The sequence below is a fragment of the Perca fluviatilis genome, chromosome 7, assembly GCF_010015445.1.
Source record: "Perca fluviatilis chromosome 7, GENO_Pfluv_1.0, whole genome shotgun sequence".
Lineage (NCBI taxonomy): Eukaryota > Metazoa > Chordata > Actinopteri > Perciformes > Percidae > Perca > Perca fluviatilis.
The window spans coordinates 23,762,868-23,789,823 of record NC_053118.1 but is presented as its reverse complement, the minus strand read 5'-3'; the positions used below and the strand labels follow the sequence as shown (position 1 = coordinate 23,789,823).

The following is a 26,956-nucleotide window of genomic DNA, read 5'->3' as shown; positions in this document are numbered from 1 at the left end:
TAAGTAAGGAAAAGAAAAATGAAGTGGAGAAGCAAGTGGGGTATTAATCCTGTCTGGGCAAGCTGTGACAACCCATTAAACACCACTGTCCAAACACATGATACAAGCAGACAATCCAAGCTGCTTGTAATGAAGGTATAAATTTACTTGACATAACCCAGCAGAGACCGAACCCGTCACACATTTTAGTGTCAAGCCTCTGGAGGTTTCCTCAGTGTGCAGAGGCCGGTGAGTGACACAGCTCAAAATGAGACCGACAGCCGTAGAGTGGTAATCAAAACAAGAAGCAGGTTTATTTGATGCTATGTCGTTACACAAGTCCTCAGACTACTTCAGTTTGGTGCAAAAGTACCAATATCTTGAAAAAAAGAAAAGATAAAAAAGAAAAGATTTAAAAATAAGATTAAAAAGTAAAAAATATGTAAAAACGCAATACACCATTTCAGATAATGGATTAAAAAGAAAGATACACAGAAATAAGACAATACAACAGAAGTCAGATCAGTTTCTGAGGCGAGCTCGCCGGGATGTGCGGGAGATGGGTGTCGTCACTTTAGGGGTCTCACTCTCCGCCATTACGGCATCTGATGAAAAAACAAATAGATTAGAAGTAGGACAAGTCAGGGGGGTGGTCTGAGCTCAGTCATGGACTCTAATGAATTTCCTCTGCATGGTACAGCACGACTCGCTTTTGGTACATGGTACTCTTCTGGATTTTGTTTTCCAGCGCAGATAGTGCCACATCGATGGAGGCGGGATCCTCAGCTGATAGTTATAGCGACGCTGCGTCAAACAGCTGTGACATCATTTTCAACACAGACAGTGTGTTCCCTCTGCTAAAGCCTTTCATCGGCAAGCAAACAGAGGAACGTCTTTACTTCATCAACTGACCATGGTGTAGTTTTTTCAAGTGATGATTCTCTGACCAATCAGTGGTCTTCAGTGTTTTAACTCCACCTTCTAGTATCGGCTCAGCTCGCTTGGAACCTCCAAGGCGATACCATGTACTAGCCACAACTTTTGCTAATGGAAAACCAAAAAAGAACCGTTCCATGGGAGACAAGTCATCCTGTACCACATAGTGGAAATGAGGCATAAAAATATTGCTCAGGAATGGTTTTAAGTGTTAAGTCTGAGCATTTTAACAGAAAAGGATTTCAGTGAATCATACAAATCTAAATAGGAGAATATTCATAGAAAATCTTACCCTGTATAAACACTATCCAAAAAGCCATGCACTCCTTACTGTCCACTTTATTTAATTTTTATGCCGACATTACCTAGATTGGTAATTTGTAGATTGATTTAATCCTTTAAAGTTGTTTCCCATCACAACCATTATAGTCCGGATGATATGTGCCAAATTTGAGGAGAAATGGTCACTTTTTCATAAATGCATGGAATTTGGTACACTTGTACAGTTTGGGTGCCAAAACATTTTCAAAAAAAGGGAGCCATCGCAAAATTTTACTTTCTGCCATACCCGAATGCGTTTTGCATCATATCTTCTGAACCAAACACGCTAACCCAGAACAGGTGATGTCTCCCCTGTTTTGATGGTCCAGGATTACAACGATACAACATCAAAAACTGTCCAGGTAAAAAGTTAATGGTGCATTTAGTGACATTGAAGAAGGAAATCTCAGTATTTGAGAACCTAGGCTAGACTTTAGATTATAATGTCTGTTGCATGCATACAACAGTTTTTAAACACGTAATCCTTTTGTTCATTAACACTGATGATATAGTGACTGTAAAGAATAGAACAGTATGGCGAAAGAGCACAATTAGCTCACATATGTGATGACGACAGGACGTAGTTTTTACTTAGTGTGCTTGCAAAACTGTAGTGTGAAACGAAAACTAACCAGATCAAATGTATACAATCTAACAAAAACAGGAACCTTGGTCCGGGATGTCAGGTGTGAAAAGGCCCTAAAAATTAACAGTAGGGCACAGATTCTAGATGTTCTTTGATAACCTCTTCGTTATGAAGATCTGAAACCAATTCCAGATAAGGTTTTATTTGTCGATATACAATCTGATCGCCAATCAGCAGAAGCCTAAAACAAAATGTGTTTTTTTTTAAAGTAAATGGTTGTTTACTTTCTTTTTAAGCTTAGTTGTTAAGGTCATATTAAATACTGTCCTTTTACTTTCAGTCATATAATCTATAATCTAAAGTCTAGCCTAGGTTCTCAGATACTGAGATTTCCTTCTTCAATGTCACTAAATGCACAATTAACTTTTTACCTGAACAGTTTATGATGTATTTAGTATCATCATAATCCTTGACCATCAAAACATAGGGGGAGACATCACCTATTCTGTGTTGCCATGTTTGGTTCAGGAGACATGATGCAAAACACATCATTCGTTTATGGCGCAAAATAAAATCGCCACCATGGCTCCCTTTCTGAAAATGTTGGGCACACCAAACTGTACAAGTGTACCAAATTCCATGCTTTTATGAAAATGTGAACATAATTTTCACATATCATCCAGACTATTAGAGATATCCCCAGATCTTGGATTACTGGACTCCACTCTGAACTTTAATTGATCTAAAGTATATTACTGACTTGTTCCAAAATACTGATGTCCATTCTATTCATAATACTATCAGTTGAAACAACTAGTCCATTGATCAAGAAAAATCACAAAATTGTTTTGCGATTTTCAAAGCAGAAATGGCAAATATTCCCTCGTGCCAACTTCTAAAATGTGAATATATTACATATATTCACATTATATAATATGTTTTATTTGTCCTTTGTGTTATTGAACTGCTGAATCTTTTTGGATTTTGGACAGTTGGTCAAACTAAACAAGCAATTTGAACACATTTGTGATAGGCATTTTCTGTCATTTTAGAGACTAAACAATTAAGAAAAGCAGTGTCATCATTTTAATAAATTCGTTGCAGCCCTAAATAAATGTCATTTATACATTCCATCCAATATGTTCCTTAAAAGACAAATTAAGTTAAATTCCAAACAACATCAATAGTAAAACATGTAAATGTAATTTGATAGGCAGAATAATCCTTAAAGCTATAGTGCGTAGTGTCCGTCTCCCCCATGAGGAATTCTAAGTAATGACAACAACACAGTAGGCGCATCCAGATGATGCAAGCCTTCCGTGATCTCGCACGCACCTCCACCCCTCCTCCACACAGTTGCTAGTAGCGGACACGAAAGGATTAAAAAAAATAAAAATAAATCAGACGACAATCTTCTGAACATAGCCGTACTAAGAAATACAGAGAGAGTTGTGTGGAGCTGATCGTCTTAATTAGCTTTGTAGCAACTAATTTGGCAATGGCTTGAATGTAACGGACGTTCAATAATATCAAAAGGTTTCACACTAATGCCATAAGTGGAACATTTAATGAATAAAGTGGCTGCACTCACCCTCTTCATCCTCCTCTTCATCACTGCTGAAGGTGATCGCAGGTTTTTTGGACTTGCGAGATTTCTGAGGAGTCACAAAACTGTCATCGCCACGGCCAGAAACTGAAGGCTTTGCTTGACCTGTAACAAAAAACATTTTTTCCCCTCACAAACAAAAAAAATCAACAATTTTTCTACATGCATATTTGCACACAGCAGGACCCTTGAAAATGAATTTCTATGAGTACTGACCTCTTTTTGACCTCGTACGGCCTCTGGCGGGTGGAGGTGTACACATGACTGTCTTCTCAGAGGATCCTACTCCTTTTTGGTTCTCCTCATCCATCTCAGGACTTTCCACATTCTCCAGACCCCGTGTATGAACCGCAGTCAGCCGCTTCTCAAACTCATCTACCTGGGCCTGGGAAAACAAAGTTACCGTCAGTAAACGCAAAGATTACGTCACAATCGTTTTTTATTTTTATAAAACTAGTGGTTTAAGAAGGAGATGTATGTGGCACCTTGAACTGGGCTTTGGCCCCACGACGGAGCCTGGCAGTGATGGAGAGCAGAGGCTGGTAGACGCCAGGCTCGGTTAACTTGTCGCTGTAACACTCCCAGCATTCCTGCAGCCTCTTGAAACCACGCTCACACATGGACAGCAGAGACAGAGACATGGCCAAGTCACACCACTGACGCTCCGTCCTAAGAGAGAAGTAGTATGGGAGTCATAGGGATTAGAGACTTAACCTGATTAGAAACTATGTGAAATGCATAGAAATTCAAGATCCTCAACATAAAAACTCATTACTCATGAATATGGCTTTGCCCTGGCATTTGGACCAAATCTCATTTTCCAGGAACCTCTTGTATCTAAATTCACTTTGCCATTGTGTAATATAAAATGTCCTTCCTTTGAGCTCGGAGTATGAAGAATGAGTCAGAGGCAGACTGAAGCCTGGCCTGGCCAATTGTTTGTCTACATCAACTATATGGGAAGACAGTTTTCATGACAAAATGAGTGAATAAGATGTCAGTGTAGGTAATAGGTGAAATGTTTCCATCACGGTACATCATCACGGTACATCATCAGCCTTTTTTGTTTTACATAAAACAAAAAAGGCCTTGGGAAAAGATATGGAAGAAACAAGCAAATGTAGAAGGCAATATACAGTAGACACACAAATAGATTTTTTTAAAGCTAAAATAGATATGAAAGACATTTCATTTTTAGATGACATTTACAGTGCAAGATATGAATAAAAATAGTCCAAAATGTAATCCAATAAACTGAAGCGGCAAACAGAAAAGGGAGTTAGGTTCAGATATGGGGTTTGGAGAGCACATGCAGTAACCGGCAGCAAGTCACGTCTGGTCTTTTTATTAGTAATTAATGATGGACAATAGGACCTTAACCACTTTGTAATTCATGTTTTTCATGTGCTTATTTTTAGGGTTCACTTAATGTGGATTTCCTTTTGTCGTCTTTGGTTTTGCTGTGTGTCTGATTGTTTTACATGTATGCCTTGCTGCACCATAAATTGCCCCTTGGGGACGATATCAATAAAGTAGATGTAGATATGTAGTTCTTTCAAACTGAATGCGGCTTCTCCAGGATTTGTTTTGACTCTAGGACAGTAACAGACCTGTCCCAGAAGACCTGAGAGGTCTGGATGGTTCATAACAGAGCAGCAGATCAGAAATGAAAGTGGCCTGTAGATGTTTCAAGAATGCAGCTCAAGGACCAAGTTTGCACACATTCGAACAAAAATATTCAGGACCAAGACAAAAAGTATTTAACTACAGGGCATAAAGGGGATCTGCACACAGTTGGGCTCTATTTAAATAGTTTCGCTTTATAAAAAGGCAACATTTTGATCTGCAAATTTTTTTCTCAGGCCTGAGGGCAGCAATTAAGAATGCAGCTTGACATGAGAAATTCAACTCGGGAGCAACATATTCAAAATAAGCAAATTTTCTCTGCATGCACGGGATAGAATTGAACATAACACTGAATTTAAATTCAGTGTATTAAATGCATTTATTAAACAATTTAAAAGTTTTGGGACGTGGCTGAAGACTGTTTGACAAGGAAATGTAATGAATGTTTTGAGCACATCTTGTTCATGATACTACTTCTCAAAACAGCAATAGTAATATGAAGTGCGTTGGTGGGGGCCAGTGTACAGGACAGCAGGTCTGTGCCCAATAGGAGAAAGAAAGGTCACATTGGGGGAAGTAGAAGTGGGGCAAGGTCCCTGTCCATCATTTTGAGAGTCCATCTCGCTTTAATTGTCGATCTCTCTTCACGCACTAAATACCCATTAATTACCCACCTACGCATCCACCCCTTCATCTTGCACAAATAAAATACTGCAGGGCAGACTCAGAAATGGAACAAAGAAAAAATAAAAAATAAAAAAAGGATGCAGGTGAGAGGAGAGAAGTAGGTGGAGATTTACTCACTTGGCAGTCCTAAAGCGCTGACATAGTTTCTCTACCAGAGACTCTGTCTGCCTTTCCTTGGTGATGTAGGAGAACAGCTGTCTGAAAACACACAGACACACAATACAGCATCTAAACAAAGCTCTTAAAATAGCAAGCTGTCAATTTCCCCCCTCGAAAGCGTCTTAAACAAGTCATGACTTTTCCCAGGCCTGCCGAATCCTGCTCAGTATGGACAAATCCTCAGTGGACGAAGGCAGCAAATTGGACTAGACACGCTGGAAGGCCATGCAACTCACTTCATGATGGTGTTGAAGTCCTCGGAGGTCATGCCTCTCTCTGGGTCAGACAGGCGACTGATGATATCTGGGAGCAGGTTGTAGATTGCATTGTCCTGATGGGTAACACCAAGAGTTAAAAACCTTCCCAATTATTCAGACGTGTGTGCGTGTGTGCGTGTGTGTACCTTGGAGGCCAGCTCGTTGAAGAAGTTCAGGGCCAGGCTGGTAATGTGAGGCTCTGGGTCAATTAGCAGCACAGCCACCTCACTGACTTGACCTTTTACCTTGAGCACATCCTTAAGCACCAACTGAGTAAGAACTGTCACAGCTGTCTGCCTCACTGAAGGAACCTCGTCACTGAGCCTAGAGGAGAAGAAGTGTGAAATTACTGCCCGATTCATTTTCTACCTCTTCGTTCTGACTGGAAATATTTCCTCAATCTTCTCACTACGAGTGATAGCTGAATGCAGTATGTTTCAGCCTCTGGGCACCACGCCTGTCCATACAAAATTTTATGAAAAACCATTCAATGGTTGTTGAGATATTTCAGTCTGGACCAAAGTGGTGTACCAATATTTCCAGTACACATCGCTAGCGTAACTAAAGAAGTGGGTGGTAAAATATTCTTGCCACCTGTGCATTTGTTATTTCCCAGTCTTAGTCAATTAAGCTTTCTGTAAAGACTGGGTAATTAGGCAGAACGTCACTGAAACCAAACAACTGTCACAGCCTTGGCAGAATACAATGGGATTGGACAGGCGATGGCAGGGCAATCCGATACCTTTCTGAGACCGATTTAGATTTACCCTCACCCAAAACCACAGAACAAAAAAACCTCATTAACCATTTTTCATTTATGCCAGAGAGCAGGACTCCTGGCAGAGGATCAGACACTTTTTCATGGCACTGCTACATGCCAGTGCAGAAGCTTGCAACAGCAATGAGCAGGGTAATTATTTCTTAATGCGCTTATCAGGAGGCTCCAGGGCAGCAGCCTAGAGAACAGTGGAGGTGTTGGTGTATGGGAGACAATTAGGGAACGCTATGAAATGCTTATCAGGTAGGAAACACAAGGAGGGCAATGAAGCATTATAAAAGAACAGAATGTTTTACACGTCCGAAACAAGTCAATGTGAGCATTACCAGCCATGATAATTAGAACCTCACTTCATCCAACAGCGAAACTTCAGCTTGTAAGTTCACTATAGGAAAACCGTAACTTTGTGCAGAAGAAACAAACAGAAATCATCAAGTGTTTTTAAAATGAAAGCGTACCTACAAGCGTAGAAACAATTGTAGAACCTTTGACTTCACCCCAAATTATTCTCTTCTGCTCACCCAACTGCTGCGTATAATTACAACACACTAGCCATTGGTTCTAGTCACAATCCGTAACACACCAGTAATTAAGTTGCCTAAAGTACCCTTGTCGAAGGCGGTCAAAATCTCCACCCTAGTTCATGTGTGGGGGTGGGTTTATCTACTGGCCATGAAGCTCTGGCTGGTTCCCATGGCAACCAGAGGTCAGGACACAAAGCAGATAATAGAGTTTGCAAACATAGATCATCTCAAAGTTTCTCCCATTCAAAAGTCGTGATGGAAAGAGTAAACTTTTCCCATCATGTGGCTCAGTGGAGCATTGTGACAGCTGCAACACTTCAGTGGCTGAAAGGAACACACTGAGACGGTGGTGGGATCCGGATGAAGATGGCTCAAGTGTACAAACTGAAGCGGGATGTTGGATGAGATTTAACGTCTTTTACAGTACACCCACTCAGCTGAGCCATCAGACGCAGGTTATCTTTATAATGTTGGGTGGAAAAACAAATCTACGGATATTGCGATAATGGGCATATTATTGGAAAAGAGTCAATTTGTGACGGAGTGTTAATGAGCATGAGCGGCCACTGTGACAAATTAATTTTATATCACTGGGCTGATTCAGTTGAACTTGTTATTACATTTACCTGGCATAGAGATTCTGTGTCCAGGGCTCCAAGATATTAGGAAAACGGACAGTGAGGTCTCCCAGAGCTATTATGGCATTTGCCCTGACCACAGGAAGAGTGGAGCGCTCCAGCACTGTAAACATGAGACGGATGTTTTCTTCACACGTCGATGGGCTGACAAGAGAAAGAATTCACTGCATTAAAAAGTTATTCAAATAATTCCGGTCAGTCTATTTAGAGTTTTGTTTTCTGAAGAAAAGTCATATATATAGGGCCGCAACCAACAAACTAATATTTTTCAGCAATGATTCATTGTTTGATCAAAAAAGGTCAAATTTCCCATCAGTTTCCTAAACATTTAAATTGTTGTATTTGTGCGACCAACAGCACATAATTCAAAAAAGGTATAAGTTTATAAGCCTGATGTAAATAAAGCGGGGAAAATAAGTATTGAACGTGTCGAAAATGTTCTCAGTAAAGATATTTCTGATGGGGCTATCGGCATTAAATTTTCACCAGATGTCAGTAACTCAAGTAATCCACACATACAAAAGATATCAAAACAAATAAGTCCATAAATTAAGTTGTGTGTAATAAAGTGAAATGACACAGGGAAAAGTATCGAACACACTTGCTGGTAGGTAGGTAGGTAGGTATGTATGTAATACTTAGGAAAAAAGCCTTTGACAGCTTGGTTGGTTCCGAGTGAAATATTTTCCCTCAGTCGCTCCGGACAGCGGCAGACTCTTCCTCCCCACATATCACACTCTGTAGTCTACCGTTCGCTAGCTACCGTAAATGTAGGCTACTTTTAAAATGCCATATTTTCCCTCTCTGCTCACCAAAACAGACGTGAAAGCATATTAACCATTCACTGACTGCACGTGATCGCTAGTAAACATATTACACTTGCTCTGCTAGTCTATCGTTCAGGACAAGAGCCTGTAGCCTGGTGGTGGGGGAGGGAGGACAGCCTCCCCAAATTGTCTGCCCTTTCAAACTCATACCTGGGTGTGTACAGACCTCTTTGACAACATCTGAGAGAGTTTTCTCCTGTGCAGGACATGCCATAAGTCAGGAGAGGTGTCCTATCTTGCCATAGAAGGCAAATATGGTCATTTTTCTGCAAAAGAACTGCTAAAGTTTGAAGCTGGTTGGCATACCAACTCAACATTTATTTTGTTGTTACTTGTTAATAGTGTAACTTTTATTTGTTAAATTATTGTATTTGTGTGTTAGGTGACTTAGGTTTACTTATATATTTAAGTATTTTAAAAACGTTAATATATTGTTAAATTTAAATAATTTTCAATTGAAAAAAATTCAATTTCAATTCTTTTGTCATATTTCAGTTTTTCAAGTACCGGTTCGGCATCAGAATCATAAAAATCCAAACGGTACCCAACCCTACTCCTGTATGAAAAAACTAGTCGCACACATTGCTCAGCTGTGATTTTTGCCCAAACTGTTTTTGTTGAAGGTTCCGGGGGCATCTTCTATGAGCTCTGGTCTTCAGTTCTTTCCAGAGGTTTTCCCAATTGGATTCAAGTCGGGGGATTGACTGGGCCATTCTTACAGCTTGATTTTCTTTCTCTGAAACCAATTGAGAGTTTCCTTGGCTGTGTGTTTGGGATCATTGTCTTGCTGAAATGTCCACCCTCGTTTCATCTTCGGCATCCTGGTGGATGGCAGCAGAGTCCTATGAAGAATGTCACGGTACATTTCTCCATTCATCCTTCCTTCAATTATATGAAGTCTGCCAGTGCCAGATGCTGAAAAAACAGCCTCACACCATGATGCTCCCACCTCCAAACTTCACTGTTGGTATGGTGTTTTTAGGGTGATGTGCAGTGCCATTTCTCCTCCAAACATGGTGTATGCTATGACAGCCCAAGAGTTTGATTTTGGTCGCATCTGATCAGATTATATTCTCCCAGTAGGTCATTGGCTTGTCCAGATGTTATGCAGTAAACTTTAAGCAAGCTTCCACATGCCTTTTCTTGAGCAGTGGTGCCTTGCGTGGTGTGCGTGCATAGAGGCCATGGCAGTTGAGTGCATTACTAATTGTTTTCTTTGAAACAACTGTACCTGCTTCTTCCAGGCCTTTCTGAAGATCTCCACGAGTGGTCCTTGGTTCTTTGACAACTCTTTTAAGTATTCTATGGACTCCTCTGTCAGAAATCTTGCGAGGAGCACCTGGTCGTGGCCGGTTTATGGTGAAATTATGTTCTTTCCACTTCCGGATAATGGTCCCGACAGCGCTCACTGGAACTTTCAGAAGTTTAGATATTAGTCTGTAACTAATTCCATCAGTATTTTTTCCTACAATAAGCTTGCAAAGGTTTTGTGACAGCTCTTTGCTTTTACCCATCATGAAATTCTTCTTGAGAAACCTTTTTATAGGCCATCAATTAGGACTAATTCAGCTGATATTAACTTGCACTAATATGGGGCAGGATTGCTTCCTAAATACTGACAGATTTCAGCTGGTTTATTGGCTTCCCATGCCTTTTTACACCCCCTTTTCTTCATGTGTTCAATATTTATTCCAATTATCATTCCACTTTATTACACATAACTTTTGTAGGGACATACATGTTTATATGCATTTCTTTGTATGGGTGGATTACTTTGGTTGTTGCTGACATCTGGTGAAAATTTAATTCCAATAGCCTCATCGGAAATATATTTACTGGGAAAAATGTTGACACCTTCAATACTTATTTCCCTCGCTGTATATAAAGAAAATGGGAATTGTCAATGTTTTTACCTTATCATCATGTACTGAGAGAGTGCCAGACAGGCAGAAGTGGTGAGCTGTGGGTGGGAATAGCGTCCTGGGGAGCTGCAGACTCTCACCAACAGAGGAAGGAATGCAGACAGCAGGTTCTCTTCTAAAAAGACAGAGCGAGGAGGGTGGGGAGAAGAGGTTTTTCGTATGTGAAGAACTGAATGCAGAGGATTGCTGAATAAAGGGGTTTAGAGGTTTTCATTACCGGCCAGTAATTCAGTCTCGCAGATCTTTCTGATGAGTTCAGCCTCCGTATCTTCAGCAGAGGCACCAATCAACCCCAGCTCCTCCTCCATAGCACTCTCATTGGCCGCTTGCTGTTGGAAAAACAGAAAAGCTTTACAAAAACAGCCACTTCTCTCTCTTAACATATTCCTAGAATCAATCATGTGAGCTTTCTGACTTTAATAAACACATTTTGCTTCCCATTCCTTTTCATGTAATTTTCACTACACCACGCAAGTAAATTTCATCCGGCAAATTTCCGTTTGACTGCAGATAAAAGTGACCTTTAATACTGAAGGGATTAGTTAATCACTTTTTTTTTTTTAGTATGAAACACTGCCAATATACTTGAAAGGTGGTTACAATTGATTCCAGTAGTGACAAGTTTTCACAGAATAAAAAGTGTATTAAAACCTTCATAGACATGGTTTTCATGCACCATTTTGCATGGGCAATCACTAAAACCCTCTCATCCTGGCTAGAGCTGCAAATATTAATCTATTAGTTGTCAACTATTAAATTAATTGCTAACTATTTTGATAATCGATTGGTTACACTAATTTGTCAAAATTCTCAGATTATAGCTTCTTAAATGTAAATATATTTTCTGGTTTCTATACTCCTCTATGGTAGTAAACTGAATATATTTGAGTTGTAGATAAAGCAACACATTGAAAGGATGTCACCTTGGGCTTTGGGAAACACTGATCAACATTTTTCACCATTTCGTTACATTTTATAGACTAAACAACTAATGGATTAATCTAGAAATCAGATGTTTGAGTCCAACCTACGAATTTTGTTGTATGCCAATCTGCCTCTTTCTGTGAAAAGATAATATATAACAAAAATGTTAATTAAGGAAACATTTATCTTTTGGTTCCCTGATGGGCTAATCAATGATGAGCCATCACTCATTCACATTCATCTCGTCAAGCCATCCTGCTGAGACTATGATTATCTAAATGATTTTCACTATACAGGGAGTTGTTTTGGCTTCAGTGTAACATTAAAGTATCCGCAGAAGTACTTTTAAAAACTCCAGTATGAACTGAAATAATACTGCAACTAATGATTTTCTTAATTAATTAACATTCATTGTTTTGTGTATAAAATAAATAAATAAATAAAAAGTTAAAAGTGGCCATGAAAATTCTCCAGAATATTCATAGAAAACAGCAGCAAATCCTAAGATTGGAGAAGCTGGAACCATCAGATGTTTGACTCAAACGATTGATTATCAAAATAAGTGTACATTTTTTGTAATAGACTAATCAAAACACTTTAGCTCCACACTAAAAGCCGTTGAGGCTCACAGGTGAGTTTAATTGGGTAGTGCATGACATTAAACACTTACTTTCAGCATTAGACTGAGTTGTTTAAACGCCTGTACAGCACATACAGTGAGTCAAGTCAAGTGTTATATACAGCCTCATCACCTTAGCTTTGCTGGATGGGCCCTTTTCCTTCTCCTCCCTCTCCTCTTTCTCTCCTCTCCTCCTCCGCAGCTCAGCGCTCACACTGCGCTCAAGGTGAGACACCTGCCAGAAAGCCACACAGCCACACAGAGCCAACAGCTGGGCCAGACATACACAGTTCACTGCGGGAGAGAAAGACACATGGACACATGTGATTAAGAGTACATTGGACCGGTTACACTGTGTCAACGTAGACAGAGACACAAGGAGACTCACCTTGTTCGCCTTGCTCGTTGGACTCTTGAGATACATCTTGCATTTGGCTAGCGTCCTTGTTGAGTTCGCCACCTTCTGCAATCTGATCTAGTAAGAGGCGAGCGCTGCGCTGGAGCAGCCGAGTGCACAGCTGGTCAGGGGATTCAGCCATGAAGTAGAGGAGACGGACAGCCTGCTCCATGAAGCTCTGCCAGTAAGGGTCTTCCATTACCACACCTGGAGTAGTCACACGGAGAGCAGTCAGAGGAAGAAACCAAGAGCGGTGAAGGCTAAGATGAATATATTACCACAAGAAAAAGCACATTTGTCTGTATTTACCGTCAGCAATGGCCTGTGTGAGGCAGGTGAAGAGCTGGTGATCCTGTGGTAGTCTAAATGGAGCGCCTTTTGATTGCTGGTGGAAATAATGCAGTGGATGATGTTAAAATTTTGTTGAAGCCCTCTGTTTATATGAAAAATACAGACCCCATTTGACCTCTAAAACTCAAAAACAGAAATCCAAAAACATTTTAAGCAGTGTTACTACTCCCAAATCACAATTGTCATCACAGATATAGAGCCTATGGAAATCTTTTATAGACATATAATCATGGGTATTAGGGGTGTTTAAATCAATCATCTGCATCGACAGACCATAATCGCTTAAAGCCTACTGATGTTGCTTATTGATTTTACGGTCGTTTCTTTTAATGTTTTTGCCCGTTTTCTGCTGTGTTCAGTAGGGGTTGCTCCCGAATTTTAAAACACTTTAATGGCGACTCGTTCAGAATACGATCTCGGCTTTTACAAAAATAGTTTACCGAAACGTGTTTCTGAAAACATTTTAAGCCAGAAATAGGCCATGCACTTGCTGAATCGGTCTTCATTTCAGATTGACGAAGGTCAGTTTAAAAGATTTGTCAGATTTTGAGAGGCTCCAAGGCGACCGCTCCTCAAGTAGAGTGTGGTGCTGCTGCAGGTCACGTCACATGCAGAAATGGCAAGTGGGAGAAATAAGGAAGGCTGCCCGGAGTTGGAGGATGCGCCAGCGTCGTATATAGTCTGGTGTGTGGGAACATTTGGGATTTCATGTTACCTATGATGAAATAAAACAATATATATATATATATATATATAGAACTGCCACTGTGTGCATGTATTGTGCAATATGCATTCAATATGCTAATTTTAGCTATAGATCATATGCTGAAGTATATTCTGGAGTGTTAAAGATTAAAAGAAAAAATAACAAGAATCAAAAACCGTGACCCTAAAACTGTGATACGAACCGAACCGTAGGGTTTGTGAACCGTACCACCCCTGGTGTTCAGACTGCTACATTCAGAATTTTTTTTTGGGAGCAGAAACGATAAAAAGGGAGTATTGACCGAAATAACCCAGTAGCCTACCAAGTAGTATTGAAACTTTCCCAGTCAAACAATACCTGCATTTGATCTTTTTTGTACGCAGATCAAGAAAAGAATGACTATTTGTATGGTGCTGCCAAGCGCGGTGTATTTGACCAAGTTGGCAGTTTAGCGTGCAGAAATGCTTGCATTCAAGTTTCAAGTTTATTTGTCACATGCATAGCCATACAATTATAAAAAGCAGTGAAATTCATTCCTGACTCCACTCCACTGTGCTCATAGCTAATGATACTTACATTTATAGAATAAAGTCAAGTTAAAACATAAATTAATAATAAACTACAAAAAAAATATACCACCCATATACCCCTACTCATAAATATAATAAAACCTTATAGGTTATATGCACCTTATAAGGTGCATTGAGCAGTTTGTCATGTTTTGATTCAGGAGCCTAACGGCTTGTGGATAAAAACTCATCCTGAGTCTTTCCGTATTTGCCCTAATGCCCCTGAATCGCTTGCCTGATTTCAGCAACTGAAATTCACATGATGGGTATCAAATAACAGGTTTTTTTAAAGAACAAATTAAGTACTCTATTGTATTGGTATCACTTTAAATGGTATTACCAGCCCTAGGTATTGGATAAACCAAACACGTTAGTTTAAAATCATCATCGGCAATTCTAACAAATTTAACCCAAAATGAACAGTCCCTCCAGGATTTCGCGATTGCGCCAATTCAACCAATCACCGTGACTTTGGTGCAACTCGCAATTCTGACCAATCACCGCAACTTTTGTGCAAATTTGACCAATAACTGGAGTTTCCCGCGACTTCAACCAATCCTAGCAGTCCCACGTGCCATACTTTACGTCAGTATAATGTGACTGAGTGCCACTGACCAAGCGGGAGTGAGAGAGCTTGTTTCCGATATGAAGACGAGACTTGAACATCACACGACTACTAACAAAATGTACAGCGAAAGACAAAGCAAAACATTTCAGACCGTCCTGCCAACCTGTATACATTTTAACATCAATGTAGGCTACGCTGTAACGTTTTTTCACTATAAAGTTGCTGCAGCGGCTGCTGTTTCAATCCTGTCTGCAGCGGGCGGGGCTGCTGCTCATACAGTTCCCCCACGCTACGGACGCGCACACAAACAAACACACGGTAGATGTAGGAAAAAAAGGAGATGAGACACGATGACCTAAATTTAAGACAGCTACGCTCGTTATTGTAAGTGCAATGATAAGTTAAAGTTCAATAAGTACTTCATCAATCCGTATGAATGTGTGTCCCAGGCCAGGTTAGGAAATAAAACAAAAAAAACAAAAAAAAAAAAACCAACAAGCCATTGACACATATGTTCAAATTATTTTGTCTTAAATCCACCAGCCATTTTCATATTATACCAACATTTGCAGCATTCTGAGCCTTTTTGGTAAAGTTACTAGGAAAACTCAGCCCAGGATAGTTTTATTGTCCCCGAAACAAGCTTCCTTTTAATTTTTAAAGAACTATTCAACAAACAAACTCAAACTTTTTTGCAACTTTCAATGTCTCCCGCAACTTCATTGCAACAAACATACAAAAGACATCGCAACTTTTATCGCAATTTTTTTTACAAAAGCTCCCGCAAAAATCAGGCATTTTGGGCCGCAACAATCTCAAAAAGGCCGCGAAATCCTGAAGGGACCGAATTAACATTCACACGACCCATTGTCTCAATCAACAGGCTCAAGTCAGTGTGACCCTCGGGTCATCAAAAAATGCTTAGAAACAAATCGTGGTTTATGTCTTCTTACCCTGACATGGTCTGTGATGCTACAGATGGTGATGACTGCGTCTCTGGCCAGAAGAAAGTCTTCAGTCACTTTTTCTCCCAGAGCCACAGAACAAAGAGTGTCCAGATTACTAAGGACCACCTCCCTCTCTGCCCTGTTGGATTCACATATAAAATAAACATTTTCACAAAAGAGGTGTAAAGTATAGATTTTATATTCCCAAATGATCATGTGATTATGCAAAGTGAGGTAATAACATCTCTGCCCTATATCACCCCAACCGCTATGTGCTAGCCTTACCAGTGGTAGGCTGCTGCTCAGATAATGCGTGTAGGAGGACAGGTTAGGAGAAGCACATAAGATTTAATAGGTTATGAATGCTGCCGGCTGGATGAAGAGAGGCAGCAGTGTGGGTGGACTGCAGATAGTCTCTTAACTCGCTCGCTTTTCCCTACAGCTGTGGTAGTCTTTGAGGTAGATTGAGGGGGAACGCTAAAAAAAAAAATATATATATATAATTTTTTTTTTCCTTCAGTGAAATGCACTGGCAAGGAGCCTAGTTATTTAGTCGTGACTTCGATTACAATGAAGAGGAGCTGAGGCAGAGCTTGTATTCTGACTAATGAGGATTTGCTGAATGTCAAGTAGCTGAGGGAGGACCAAAACGTAAAAGGAAGTGCCTCTATGCAGTGAGAAATATCAGATTATACATGTTTTTGAAAAACTGGTTTAGTCAATTTTATCAAAAAACAACAATGAATTTTGTCAAAAGATAAGAGTCCTGTCAATTTTAATATACAACATGAAGTTTGTTCCAAGTGCAAATAGGTTGAACTTGTAGTTTGGTCCAATCCAGATACAAACTTTATTATTATTTTAATACAGGTGCAAATTGGATTTTCATTTTGAACAAAGGGTGTTTAAGTAAGGTTGCCAATGTCAAGTTCTGCCACAAAATCTAATGTCAGTTTTTACTTCTTTAATTGAAGGTGAGTAAAACAATATCATCAAAACATTTATAAAAAAAAAAAAAAAAAAAAAAAAAAAAATCACATTCCACGTACATACTGCTAAAACTGAGTTTAAATCATACTAATTTCTGCTGCGTTTGTACAAGTATAAAAGAGTAACACTGTCGCTTTAAGGAGCAATGTAGTTTTACGTTTATCTGTGTTTTAAGCCCCCAATGTCTCCTTCCAGGCAGCGCTCCCTGGAAGGCACTAGGATTAGGCTATGGTTAGGGTTAAGGTTAGGTGCCTTGAAGTCAACGGTCGGCAGTGCTGCCTTGAAGGTGATTAGGCAATGGTTATGGTTAGGTGCCCTAGGAGATGGGAGCTTAAAACACCATCGAGCTAGTTTTACACCTGTAACTTTTTATCATGTCATGAGAAAAGATTACTCAATGTTGCAGAAACCTCACAACTCCGGCTGAAATTTGCCATACACCTCAGCAGAGCTCCAGTTAAGTCTGTTAGCACCAGTCAACAAACCTCTCCCTCATTCAGTAAACAAGTCCAGGGTTTTACCTGGCTCAGAATGGGGCTTTGGGGAGACACATATGAAGGGGGGTTCTGGGGGTCCTTCCCCCATGAAATTTGCTGAATTCATTTCCTGCATTCTGATAGACTTTTAGGCACAATGTTATGGTGAAAATGTCAAGGAAAACACAAAATTCTGTAACTTTTCCCCCCCAGAAGCACATTTTGCTTCCAAGTTGGAAAAATTTAGGAGCAACTCCCTCCTAGAGGTAACTCCCATTACTGTTTTAACTAATTTGTACAATATTATAATAGTTTAATGAATAAAAAAACGTTATAAAGCGTAATGTTTTCTATTTTGAAATAGGCCTACATTCTATAGAGTACTAAGTAGGCACAGCACATGCAAGCACTACCGTAACAGAAACAGAGTTGTTTATGTTGCCTTTTACAAAATTGGAATACTAATACAGGCTGTAGAGCTTCATGTCCAATTATCCTACAACTTGCCTTATTTGTTTGATTGACATCCCCACCAACTCTACTGCACTGTTCATTGGAGTACACTACGACTGACCGTATTTTACATTTCCTGGGCTTAAACACAAAAACAGAAATGCATGCACTGGGACTACTTATCCAACTACTCACTCTACACAGTCAGACTCAAAGTAGGTGGAGCTGAGTCACTTTGGCCCGCTTCTTTAGAGAAGAGTGGCAATTTTTACCCAAATTACCAACCATTAAATGCACAAAAAGTTAGAAACCTCCCATTTTGTAAACTTCTACCCCTTTTCCTCATCATGGAATAAAAAGTTATTTTTTTATGAGCATACTGAAAGTGGTACAGTGTATATGTCTTACCGTGCAGCCATGCCCAGCAGTAAAACTGCAGCTCGCCTGTGTAGGCCAGAAGTTTCTCGTTTGCCAGTAAACCTCTCCCATAAGACCTGCACTACAGTGGACTGGAGATTGCTGCCACTGCCAAAGAACTCCTGCACCTGAAGAAACCACCAGAAACATGTTTGGATGGTTACAACAAAAAAGGTATATAGACAATCCAAAATACAGTAAACATCAGGTAAACAAAACAGACACTGTACACTTTATGGCTGGTTATTATACACAGAAGTAAGCCATACGAGAGTAATAAAAGAATTACGTACTATTTCTTCAACACACTGTATTGTTCCTAGAGACGCATCCACCATCAGCTCAGAGAGACTGTCAACAAGAGTGTGGGCTTTTGTCCTAAAGAAAAGATGAGACAGCTATTTTAAGAAAATGCAAAACAAATCTTTTCAAGTGTTGTTAGGTTTGGTTGCATCACAACAATATTACCAGTAATTTTGACTATGTACACATCTTAGATTGTGATGATTTAATTGTTTTAGCTTACTTATGTAAACCAGCAAGCCAGGCACACTAACATTAATGTAATCCTCAAGAGACTTAAGCAACCAACAAAAATCAATATCCTACAGTACAATTTATATTAAATTAAATGTATAATCATCTGAAATCACACTAACAACACTTCATATTGTCATGCATGTGTGAGGCAGTTTTACAGACCTGATGGTCTCTCCCTGAGGGTTCAGATACAGGCGCCTGTAGGCCTGAACGACAGCATCTTTAATGGCAGAATCAGTTGACCAGACCAGAGGTAACATCTTCCTCACCCCACTGACGGAGTTGGCAACGCTGAACTCGCACACTGTCACACAAAACTGCACAGCCTCCTGGACCACTAAAACCAAACACTTCAGCTGTCAAATGTGAGTTTACTGAGTTTTGAGTCAACACGTAAATTACATTGAAATGCACAAGTTTTAATAAGTTTGCATTCTGGTGAATATTGCCTTCTACCTGAAGTGGTTTTCAAGTAGAGCATGGTGTTGATGACAGATATTGCTCTTTCCACTTGTAAGGCGAAGGTTTCTGTGTCTTTCAGGTACTGCACCAACATCTCCTGCTTCTTCAGCTCCCCATCCTCCCCCTCCTTCTCTGCCTCTTTCTGCGGGGTTGGTGGCAAGTTCTGGCTGAGCTCAGAGGTGTCCTCGTCAGAGCCTGAAGAAAACATCAGGGACCACATCATGTAAAGTAAGTTGGGCTTAAAAAGCAATCATACAGGAATTCAACCAACAAACCATTTTCCATTGCTGCTCAATTACTCAACACTTCCTGCAGCTGCTGTACAGTAATTAAGTTAAATCTATTCTCTACGCTGAGAGGCTTTTAGTGCGTGTGAGGCAGCCGCAGACGTGTTCAATTTACATTACCAGCATACTAAGGAATAAGCCATCAAATTCTGAATAATGTATAAAAAAAGTATACTTGTTACAAACTGACACTTGTTGTTGTCTACTCTTTGTCACCATAATGTGATTGGCTCGGGGTAATTTAGACTTAGAGAAACCCTGCATTGGTCCAATTAAGATAAGATAATTAAGATTTTATTAAAAGCTGACATATACGGGTAATTGCTGTTCAAGTCAATACTTATGCAATTGCCTTTAAAAATGTGATTTACTGTTTACAACGCCTGAAGTGCTGGAAGCCAAAACAGTCAAACAAAAAGGCTAAAATCAGAAAAGACATTTCACATGTCATCTTTATCAATTGAGTGTGCTAACGTGTAGTGTTCTATGCTTTAAAATATATCCTCTACTCATATTTATAAAAAGGCAAATGTTATAGACCAATCAGTTTTAATTGACACTAACCGATAAGGTGAATCCTCCAACCAAGAGGAAATAGAAAGAACCAAATCTTAAATGTGTTCAATCTTGCTTCCATTAAGAGACATCACTTTTAATCAGTACTTCTGGATAGTAATGAGTCAGGTGAACTGAGCGCAGGTTTTACCTTTGAATATGAGAGCCAGTGTGTCCATTAAAGTCTCCGCAGTGAGAGTGGACAGAGACGCAAACATCTCAGATTTAGGGAAACAGCTGCGGGCTCTTATACAAAGACGCACAGCACTCCTTCAGAGGGGAAAAACAAATTTCCCACATCAAATTGTTGGGTAATTGACAGTGTGGGAGGAACAAAAAAAAAAAATCCATCAGGTAGTGACGCTTGAGTCAACTTCTACCCAGGCCTTCACCTGTATTTGTTGACACGGAGGTACTGAGCAACCTTCACTGCAGTTGCTCTATCATCTTCTGCCTCCTTGTTTTCCTCCACATCCCTGTCGTCATCCTCCTCCTCCTTCGCTTCGCTTGTGGGCTCCAGCTCTGTCGTGACAGTGACAAGTAGCTCAGGCTCCATGGCGGCCCACAGCTCAGATGCTTTTATCACTGCCACTGCCGGGAGGGAGAGGGAAATTAAAATCCAATAAGGATGACTCTGTTAGAGCTGCAAAGAAAATGAGGAACAACTGACAGAAAAATATTATAAATTAACCCAATTAGCAGCAGGACAAATTTAAAATGACAACTGTTCTTGGGGTTAAAAATAAATCAAGATTGTAATGTTGTGCCACCATTTGACCATATTCTGTTTTCCTGGTGTGCCACAATCTTCATTCTTATGTTAGATACATGAGGTTGTTTCTTTCTAAAGCTAATAAATATGTTTAAAATGGAGGATGGGGGGTAATGAATTAGTTTGCGGAGAAACAAAATCATAACCCTAATGCTGAAAATGCCATGATGAATGCTGCATTCAAGTGCAGTTGACAACCAATTACAATGCAGACGTTGTAGACAGATGATGTAAAAGAAATTCTCTTTTTTGCTCTTATCTAAAATTACCTGGGACCTGGTTATTAATTTTACTTTACCTCTAAGAAACTGAATTTCATGCACTTAATTAAAATGCAAAAGGTTTCTAAAAATGAGTTTTTAACCTCTGCCCTCAGATTACCAAAGAAGCAACTCAGCGCTGACTGAACACTGAAGAGAGCTGGGTGACCTCCTTGCCTCTTACACATGTACACAACCAACCAACCAACCAACCAACCACACACACACACACACACACACACACACACACACACTCTGTCTGTTTCATCCCTGTGATTACTCCGCTGTGACTGTAGAGGAATAATTTGGGTTGACCCAAGTCACTGTAGGCAGGCCCTTACAGCAGAGCAGGAATGCTCCTCTGCACTGCCAAGATTACCTGCCAGTCAAGGCAAAGAAGAACCCAACTCTCAGTCAGTAAGCTCGTATTCGCCTTGGTCTCATCACTGGGCAAAATGTCACTGAGCATGAAGAAAAACAAACTTATCAGGATTCATCCTCACCTGGTGCTTTTCCCTCCAGTTGCGCTTTTATCTCTCTGAGTTTAGCGGTCTCTTTCTCTAGCGGTTTCTTCAGATCTGCACTGCTCAACTGAAAGAAACAAACATTTCCGTGAGACTGTGAAAAATCTGATATTTGGAGTCTAAAACTTGTGTTGCGTTTAGTTACTTTGCAGCTATAGGGGTTGTGTGCAATGAAGGCTGCCAACAGCTGGATGGCACTCTTCACCACATTTATAGATTTGTCCATCAGTCGTCCCACAGCAAGCTCCATCACCTCACTGTACTTAAACAGAGGCAGTGCCTAAACAGACAAGACAGTAATTATTACCACGGGAGACTTTATTAACATGCATTTATAGATACATTATAAGTGAACATACTTTGCTGTTGACTATGCGTGTGTAGACCTGCAACACACGTGCCCTGACATGGGAATGGGTGTCATGCAGATGTTCTTGCAGTGTGTCAAAGAATCGGTCGCGGTCGGCTTTACCGGACTCATCCAGCCCGTCACCACACAGGACCCGCACAAGGATCTCTCCCAGCACCTCACACACAGCGACACGCATTGAGTGACTCTGGGAAAAAGTGGAAAATGGGGAATAAGTCTGCATCTAATGTTCTTTTGTCAGCAAACAACAATTATGGGGTCTTTAAAAGAAGATTTATGTATTTGAGCATTTAATGGCAAATACGGAACAACTTTCTGAACTCTGCCCTCAGATTACCAAAGAAGCAACTCATTGCTAACTGAACAGCAAAGAGAGCTGGGTGAACTTCTTGCCAGCCACACACACACACTGTCAGCTTCAGCCCAGCAAATATTCCGCTGTGACTGTGAAGGAATAATTTGGGTTGAGCCACATCACTGTAGGCAGGCCCTTACAGCAGAGCAGGAATGCTCCTCTGCACTGCCAAGATTACCTGCCAGTCAAGGCAAAGAAGAACCCAACTCTCATTCAGTAAGCTCGTATTCGCCTTGGTCTCATCACTGGGCAAAATGTCACTGGGAAGGGAGTTTGAGCTTTTCTTCCAGTACCACGTTTTGTACAAGACCACACTAATCAAATCCCAAATGAGGGGTGACATGTGGCATAATGATAGCAAAACATGCATCTGAGCAAGAGAACTTAATGACAAATTAAGTAGCAGAAAGTCATACTTGAGTTACTTTTAGCTCCTTTTGAAAGTCACTAATGCAAACTCAGGAGGAGTAAAGAAATAATTAAAGTTAGCAGGATGAACATTACCTCTCCTTCCAGATGTGTGATGAGCACACTAATGTTGGGGATCACTAATTCAGGTACCAGGCTGCCAAGTTCTGCAATGAAGGAAGCAAAAGCTTTGACCCCCGATGCCTCTCTAGCAAGCTCCTCACTTGACCTCTGACCAATCTCTCTGAAGGAATGGGGGGAAATAACAGGCATAAACTTCCAAACATGGTCATTTGCAGCCAAAGAATTGGATTTCAATGAACAGATTTACAAAGAGGACTGCTTGTTGGAAACTTTATATGCACACAAATTATGCATACTGACCTTATTACTTCTCCTATGATCGCCCTGACTCCATATTCTGTGCTCCACACAGACACTGCCTGAGCAAACACAGATGACAACTGCTCGAAGTGTTGCAACAACTGGATGACCTTTACACCTGCACCTGTAAGAGTTTAGAGAGTATACACTATAGGCGACATTTGCAATGAATGCTGAATAACAGGAGGTATTGTAATGTTGCTTTTTATTCTTTATACATGACGTTCTTGAAACGAACAGGGTTGATATGCTCCCTGAGTTATAAATATTGCTCACAGGCTCAGCATGTGACTGTGAGACTCACCTAGGAGATGGTTGTACTTTTTGATTAGCACCCCCAGTAAGTGGATTATACCATCTCTGGTCGGTTTGCTCTTGACATGGCTGATGGTTGGGTTCTCAAGTAGTTTATAGCAGCAGCAGGTCACACAGCTAAGAGAAGGGATAGAGCAAAGAATTCAAAGTTTGTTCATGTTGTGGTACAAGACCTGCATGAAACGCAACTTGAAGCCCAGATCAAATTCTACAGTCTATACACAAAGTTCTGTATCTAACATTTCGCAGAACTATACAGTGTTTGTGATGATTGTTAAGGCTAACCACCAAATGTGTTGTTTAATCTTTTGCTAAGAACTAAAGTGTTAACAATCACCATAGCCATGTAATGTTGCATGAAAAAATGAATGTATTTAGGAAATGACTTTTCCTAAATACCTATTTTGCATGTGCTTATATTGTCATAATGACAGAATAACATTTAGAAAACCAAATAGATGGGTTTTGGTGTGTCCCCCACCCCAGGAAAAGGCCAATTTATTTGCCTGGAGTATCGGAGATTACAGTAATATTGGTACGGTCGTCTGACTCTCTTCCACTAAAATTTTCATTTGCATGATAAAATGAATTGGACAAAGAAACTAATTTGCACGCTAAAGAGATGGAGACTGACTAAGCGTTAACGGCCCATCAGCTCAAACAAAAGGATACAGATGTTTTTGGGCGTCGGATAAAAGCTGCGTTTCCATCAATCACTTGAGGTATAGCACCTTGATTGACCAGATGGTAGGAGCCGCGTCAACCACGCAAGTAGTGCGTTGTTTTTTTACATTTCATCTTGCATTACTCGGCCGTGTGATTGAAGCCGCGGACATCTATGCGTTGAGAAAAGGGCTGAAACCTTTTCATTCCTCAATGAGCCACTGCAGAGCTTTTATCGCCACCTTTGGTATCGGATTAATGTGCTAGGTACATCAACAGAAGAGTAACAAAAAACAGGAAAAAAAAGGGAGCAGTCCATCCACAACTTTTGATAAGGAAAACAAAAAACGTTCTAATGTGTATTGAACTGAACCGAACTGCTTGGTGGAAAGAGGCTTTAAGAAGAAAAGAACAAAAAACTAGTACCCCTAATCCTAGTGTTGAGAAGGTTCTAGAACTGACATATGAACCAAAAACAATCTAACCTCTTTTATCAGAACTATTCACTGCATATTGTTTCTGCTGAAAAGCTAAGACTGTGAGGAAACGTTCACAATGGAAATTTAACACAGTTAAAAGATAATCTAACCTTATTAGGTTTGGTACGACAATATTAATGGAAAGTCAAAGATAATTTTCATATAAGCTCCAATTAAGGCTACAATATTATCAATGCTGGGCGAGGATCCGGAGAAGAAAGTGGGAAATTACACCAACTAACTGAATTAAGACCGCTAAGTCTGATACTTTACTTTTGCACAGAGTCAGCAAAGTACCTGATGAACTCTTCCTCCACCAGGGAGAGGCTCCAGAGTGAACGGATATCCAGCTGGAGGAGCTGGACGAGGGCCTGCAGCACCTTCTCTCTCTCAGAGTCCCACTGCAGCAGTCCTTCCCCACCACCTTTGCCTTTTTTACCGCCCTGTGGAAGGCAGACAAAACCTGATCAATTCAATTGGTTAAGCTGCACTAATTATCACCAAGTCCTACACAACACAATACAATTAACATACAACACATGCCCTCAGGTTACCAAAGAAAGTAGTTCATATTTGCCAAACCAACTATATTGAGACTATAGCCTCTTGCCAGCTGATACATATACATCCATACAACACACACACAAAGACAAACAAACATCCACACATTGTTTGACATCTTTTACCTGTCCGGTCCCATTGCTCTTGGGGGGCAGAGGTTGTAAGGTGACAAGTTTACTGTGGATGGGCCCTTACAGTAGTGCAAAAAAACTCAACCACACCACCAAGACTACCCATCTAACTGCAGACAAGAGGCCGCAATCTATTGGTCTGACTAGATCATCAAACTTGCCAATATATCATCATGCGGGCATTTGAAATGGTTGAACACAGCAACAGTCAGTCACAGCAATTAAAGTATTTCCATACCTTCCCAGGTGCCGTGACGATACTCTGTCTACAGGAGTCACTCTCAAAGGTCTCTGTGAGTTTGCAGAGCAGGTAGACACTCATTTTAACGGCATTAAGTTTCTCTTTGCGCTCGTCAGCTGAGACAGAGGTGGAGGCGAGAAGTGCTGGCAGAGAAGCAGCAAGGCCACTAACCACTAAAAAGGGAAAAATCCAGACAATGTGTGTATCACCCCAGAATATAAAGGCTTATTTTTGTCTATTTAAAATTAGAACCATGAAAAGGTCTAACCTTGTACTAGTAACTCCAGAGTATCCTCTTTCACAGCTAGCTCCACTGAGTTGCAGTGCCTTCAAAAGGTAGACAGTAATTTTGTATTCACACAGTTCTTAATAGCAATAACTAGAACACGCTATATATTATTAATACTTACTGAAGCACGCTGTAGCCTGTGTCAAAATGTTCCAATATACACAAAGGCCCTTGGCTTCTCAATGCCGCTTTAAATTCTGGTTAGAAGAGACAAAAACATGAGCTGCATTACAAACACAACAGCCCAAATGAAAAAACCACTCAAACTTATACAAGTTCGCTACTTACTACTGAGATATGGTGGCAGCTGTTTTGGGGGCACCACATCCTGAACCACGTACTGGTTGATCCCCCCAGTCTTCACCAGGTCACCCACGCACACAGGCACAAAAAAGTCCCACGACATCCCTGCGTTAAGAACAGATAACAGATAAACACACATTAGGTTCGCAAAGTTAACTAAACTAACGTTAGCTACTTAGTTCGCATTTAAAGAATGTACCGTTCATAGATATGGTACCGTTACAATCTATTTAGTATATCATATTAAAGTTAATGTTAGTTAACTTTACGTCTTAAATCTGTCTAGCAGGCTAAAATGCACAATACTTAACACTGACCTACCAACTAATGCTAGTCGGTAAGACTGATAAAGTATTTTTCTTTTATCCAAACAATACAGCTTTGTTATTGTGAATTAAGCTAGCCAGACAAACTACGAACAGCAAAGTTAGCATGCTAACAAGCTGGGCTAACGCAATTGCGTAGTTTTCCTTGTTGACTATAACTTTATCTAACAAAAACGACTGCAGCTAAACTTTAGCCAACAACTCACTTATAAACATAGCTAGCTAGTTCTCACCTGTGGCGGCTGAATTTCCTTTAGCCACAATGACGACCTCTGAAGACAAAAGTGTAACCTGCTCTCTCCGCCGTCTTAAGGCGGTTTAAGTTTTCAAATGAGTATGGACATCGCGCCAAAGCAACGAAACTCTGACGTCACATACACGCGCCTCAAAGATTTGGGCGCATGGTTTTAAACAAACACTGCCACCTGCTGGACAACTGTGAACACTACAACACAAAGTTAGAGCTGC

At 40.3% G+C, this 26,956-nt stretch overlaps 1 protein-coding gene and 3 non-coding genes across 4 annotated transcripts; all 4 read right to left on the bottom strand.

Moving 5' to 3' along the window:
- Positions 1-263: 263 nt before the first annotated feature.
- On the bottom strand, positions 264-26,951 carry ncapd2 (non-SMC condensin I complex, subunit D2). Its single transcript, XM_039805241.1, has 32 exons — positions 26,722-26,951; positions 26,148-26,267; positions 25,981-26,056; positions 25,839-25,897; positions 25,568-25,743; positions 24,935-25,080; positions 23,485-23,612; positions 23,181-23,304; positions 22,893-23,040; positions 22,023-22,220; positions 21,809-21,943; positions 21,643-21,730; positions 20,500-20,698; positions 20,259-20,377; positions 19,260-19,460; positions 18,966-19,140; positions 18,557-18,641; positions 18,255-18,391; positions 15,934-16,066; positions 13,096-13,171; positions 12,778-12,993; positions 12,523-12,683; positions 11,064-11,175; positions 10,838-10,961; positions 8,086-8,241; positions 6,304-6,481; positions 6,137-6,231; positions 5,859-5,939; positions 3,914-4,097; positions 3,645-3,813; positions 3,414-3,533; positions 264-584 (listed from the first exon to the last, which is right to left on the bottom strand). Exons 2-32 carry the CDS (start codon positions 26,263-26,265, stop codon positions 502-504), a joined length of 4,200 nt encoding a protein of 1,399 aa, XP_039661175.1. The 5' UTR covers positions 26,266-26,267; positions 26,722-26,951; the 3' UTR covers positions 264-501.
- Positions 21,247-21,591, bottom strand: LOC120563204. The gene has a single exon (XR_005639922.1). It is a non-coding gene; the product is annotated as a small nucleolar RNA U85 (small nucleolar RNA).
- Positions 22,357-22,639, bottom strand: LOC120563206. Its single transcript, XR_005639924.1, has one exon. It is a non-coding gene; the product is annotated as a small nucleolar RNA U85 (small nucleolar RNA).
- Positions 25,179-25,509, bottom strand: LOC120563205. The gene has a single exon (XR_005639923.1). It is a non-coding gene; the product is annotated as a small nucleolar RNA U85 (small nucleolar RNA).
- Positions 26,952-26,956: the final 5 nt, after the last annotated feature.

Excerpts from the sequence above, each read along its gene's own strand:
- ncapd2 (XM_039805241.1), bottom strand. The coding sequence starts at position 26,265 with ATGTCGTGGGACTTTTTTGTGCCTGTGTGCGTGGGTGACCTGGTGAAG. Across the intron at positions 21,944-22,022 it reads CACGCATAGTCAACAGCAAA|GCACTGCCTCTGTTTAAGTA; the intron begins GTATGTTCACTT and ends TTGTCTGTTTAG. Across the intron at positions 20,378-20,499 it reads CTCCGTGTCAACAAATACAG|GAGTGCTGTGCGTCTTTGTA; the intron begins GTGAAGGCCTGG and ends TCCCCTCTGAAG.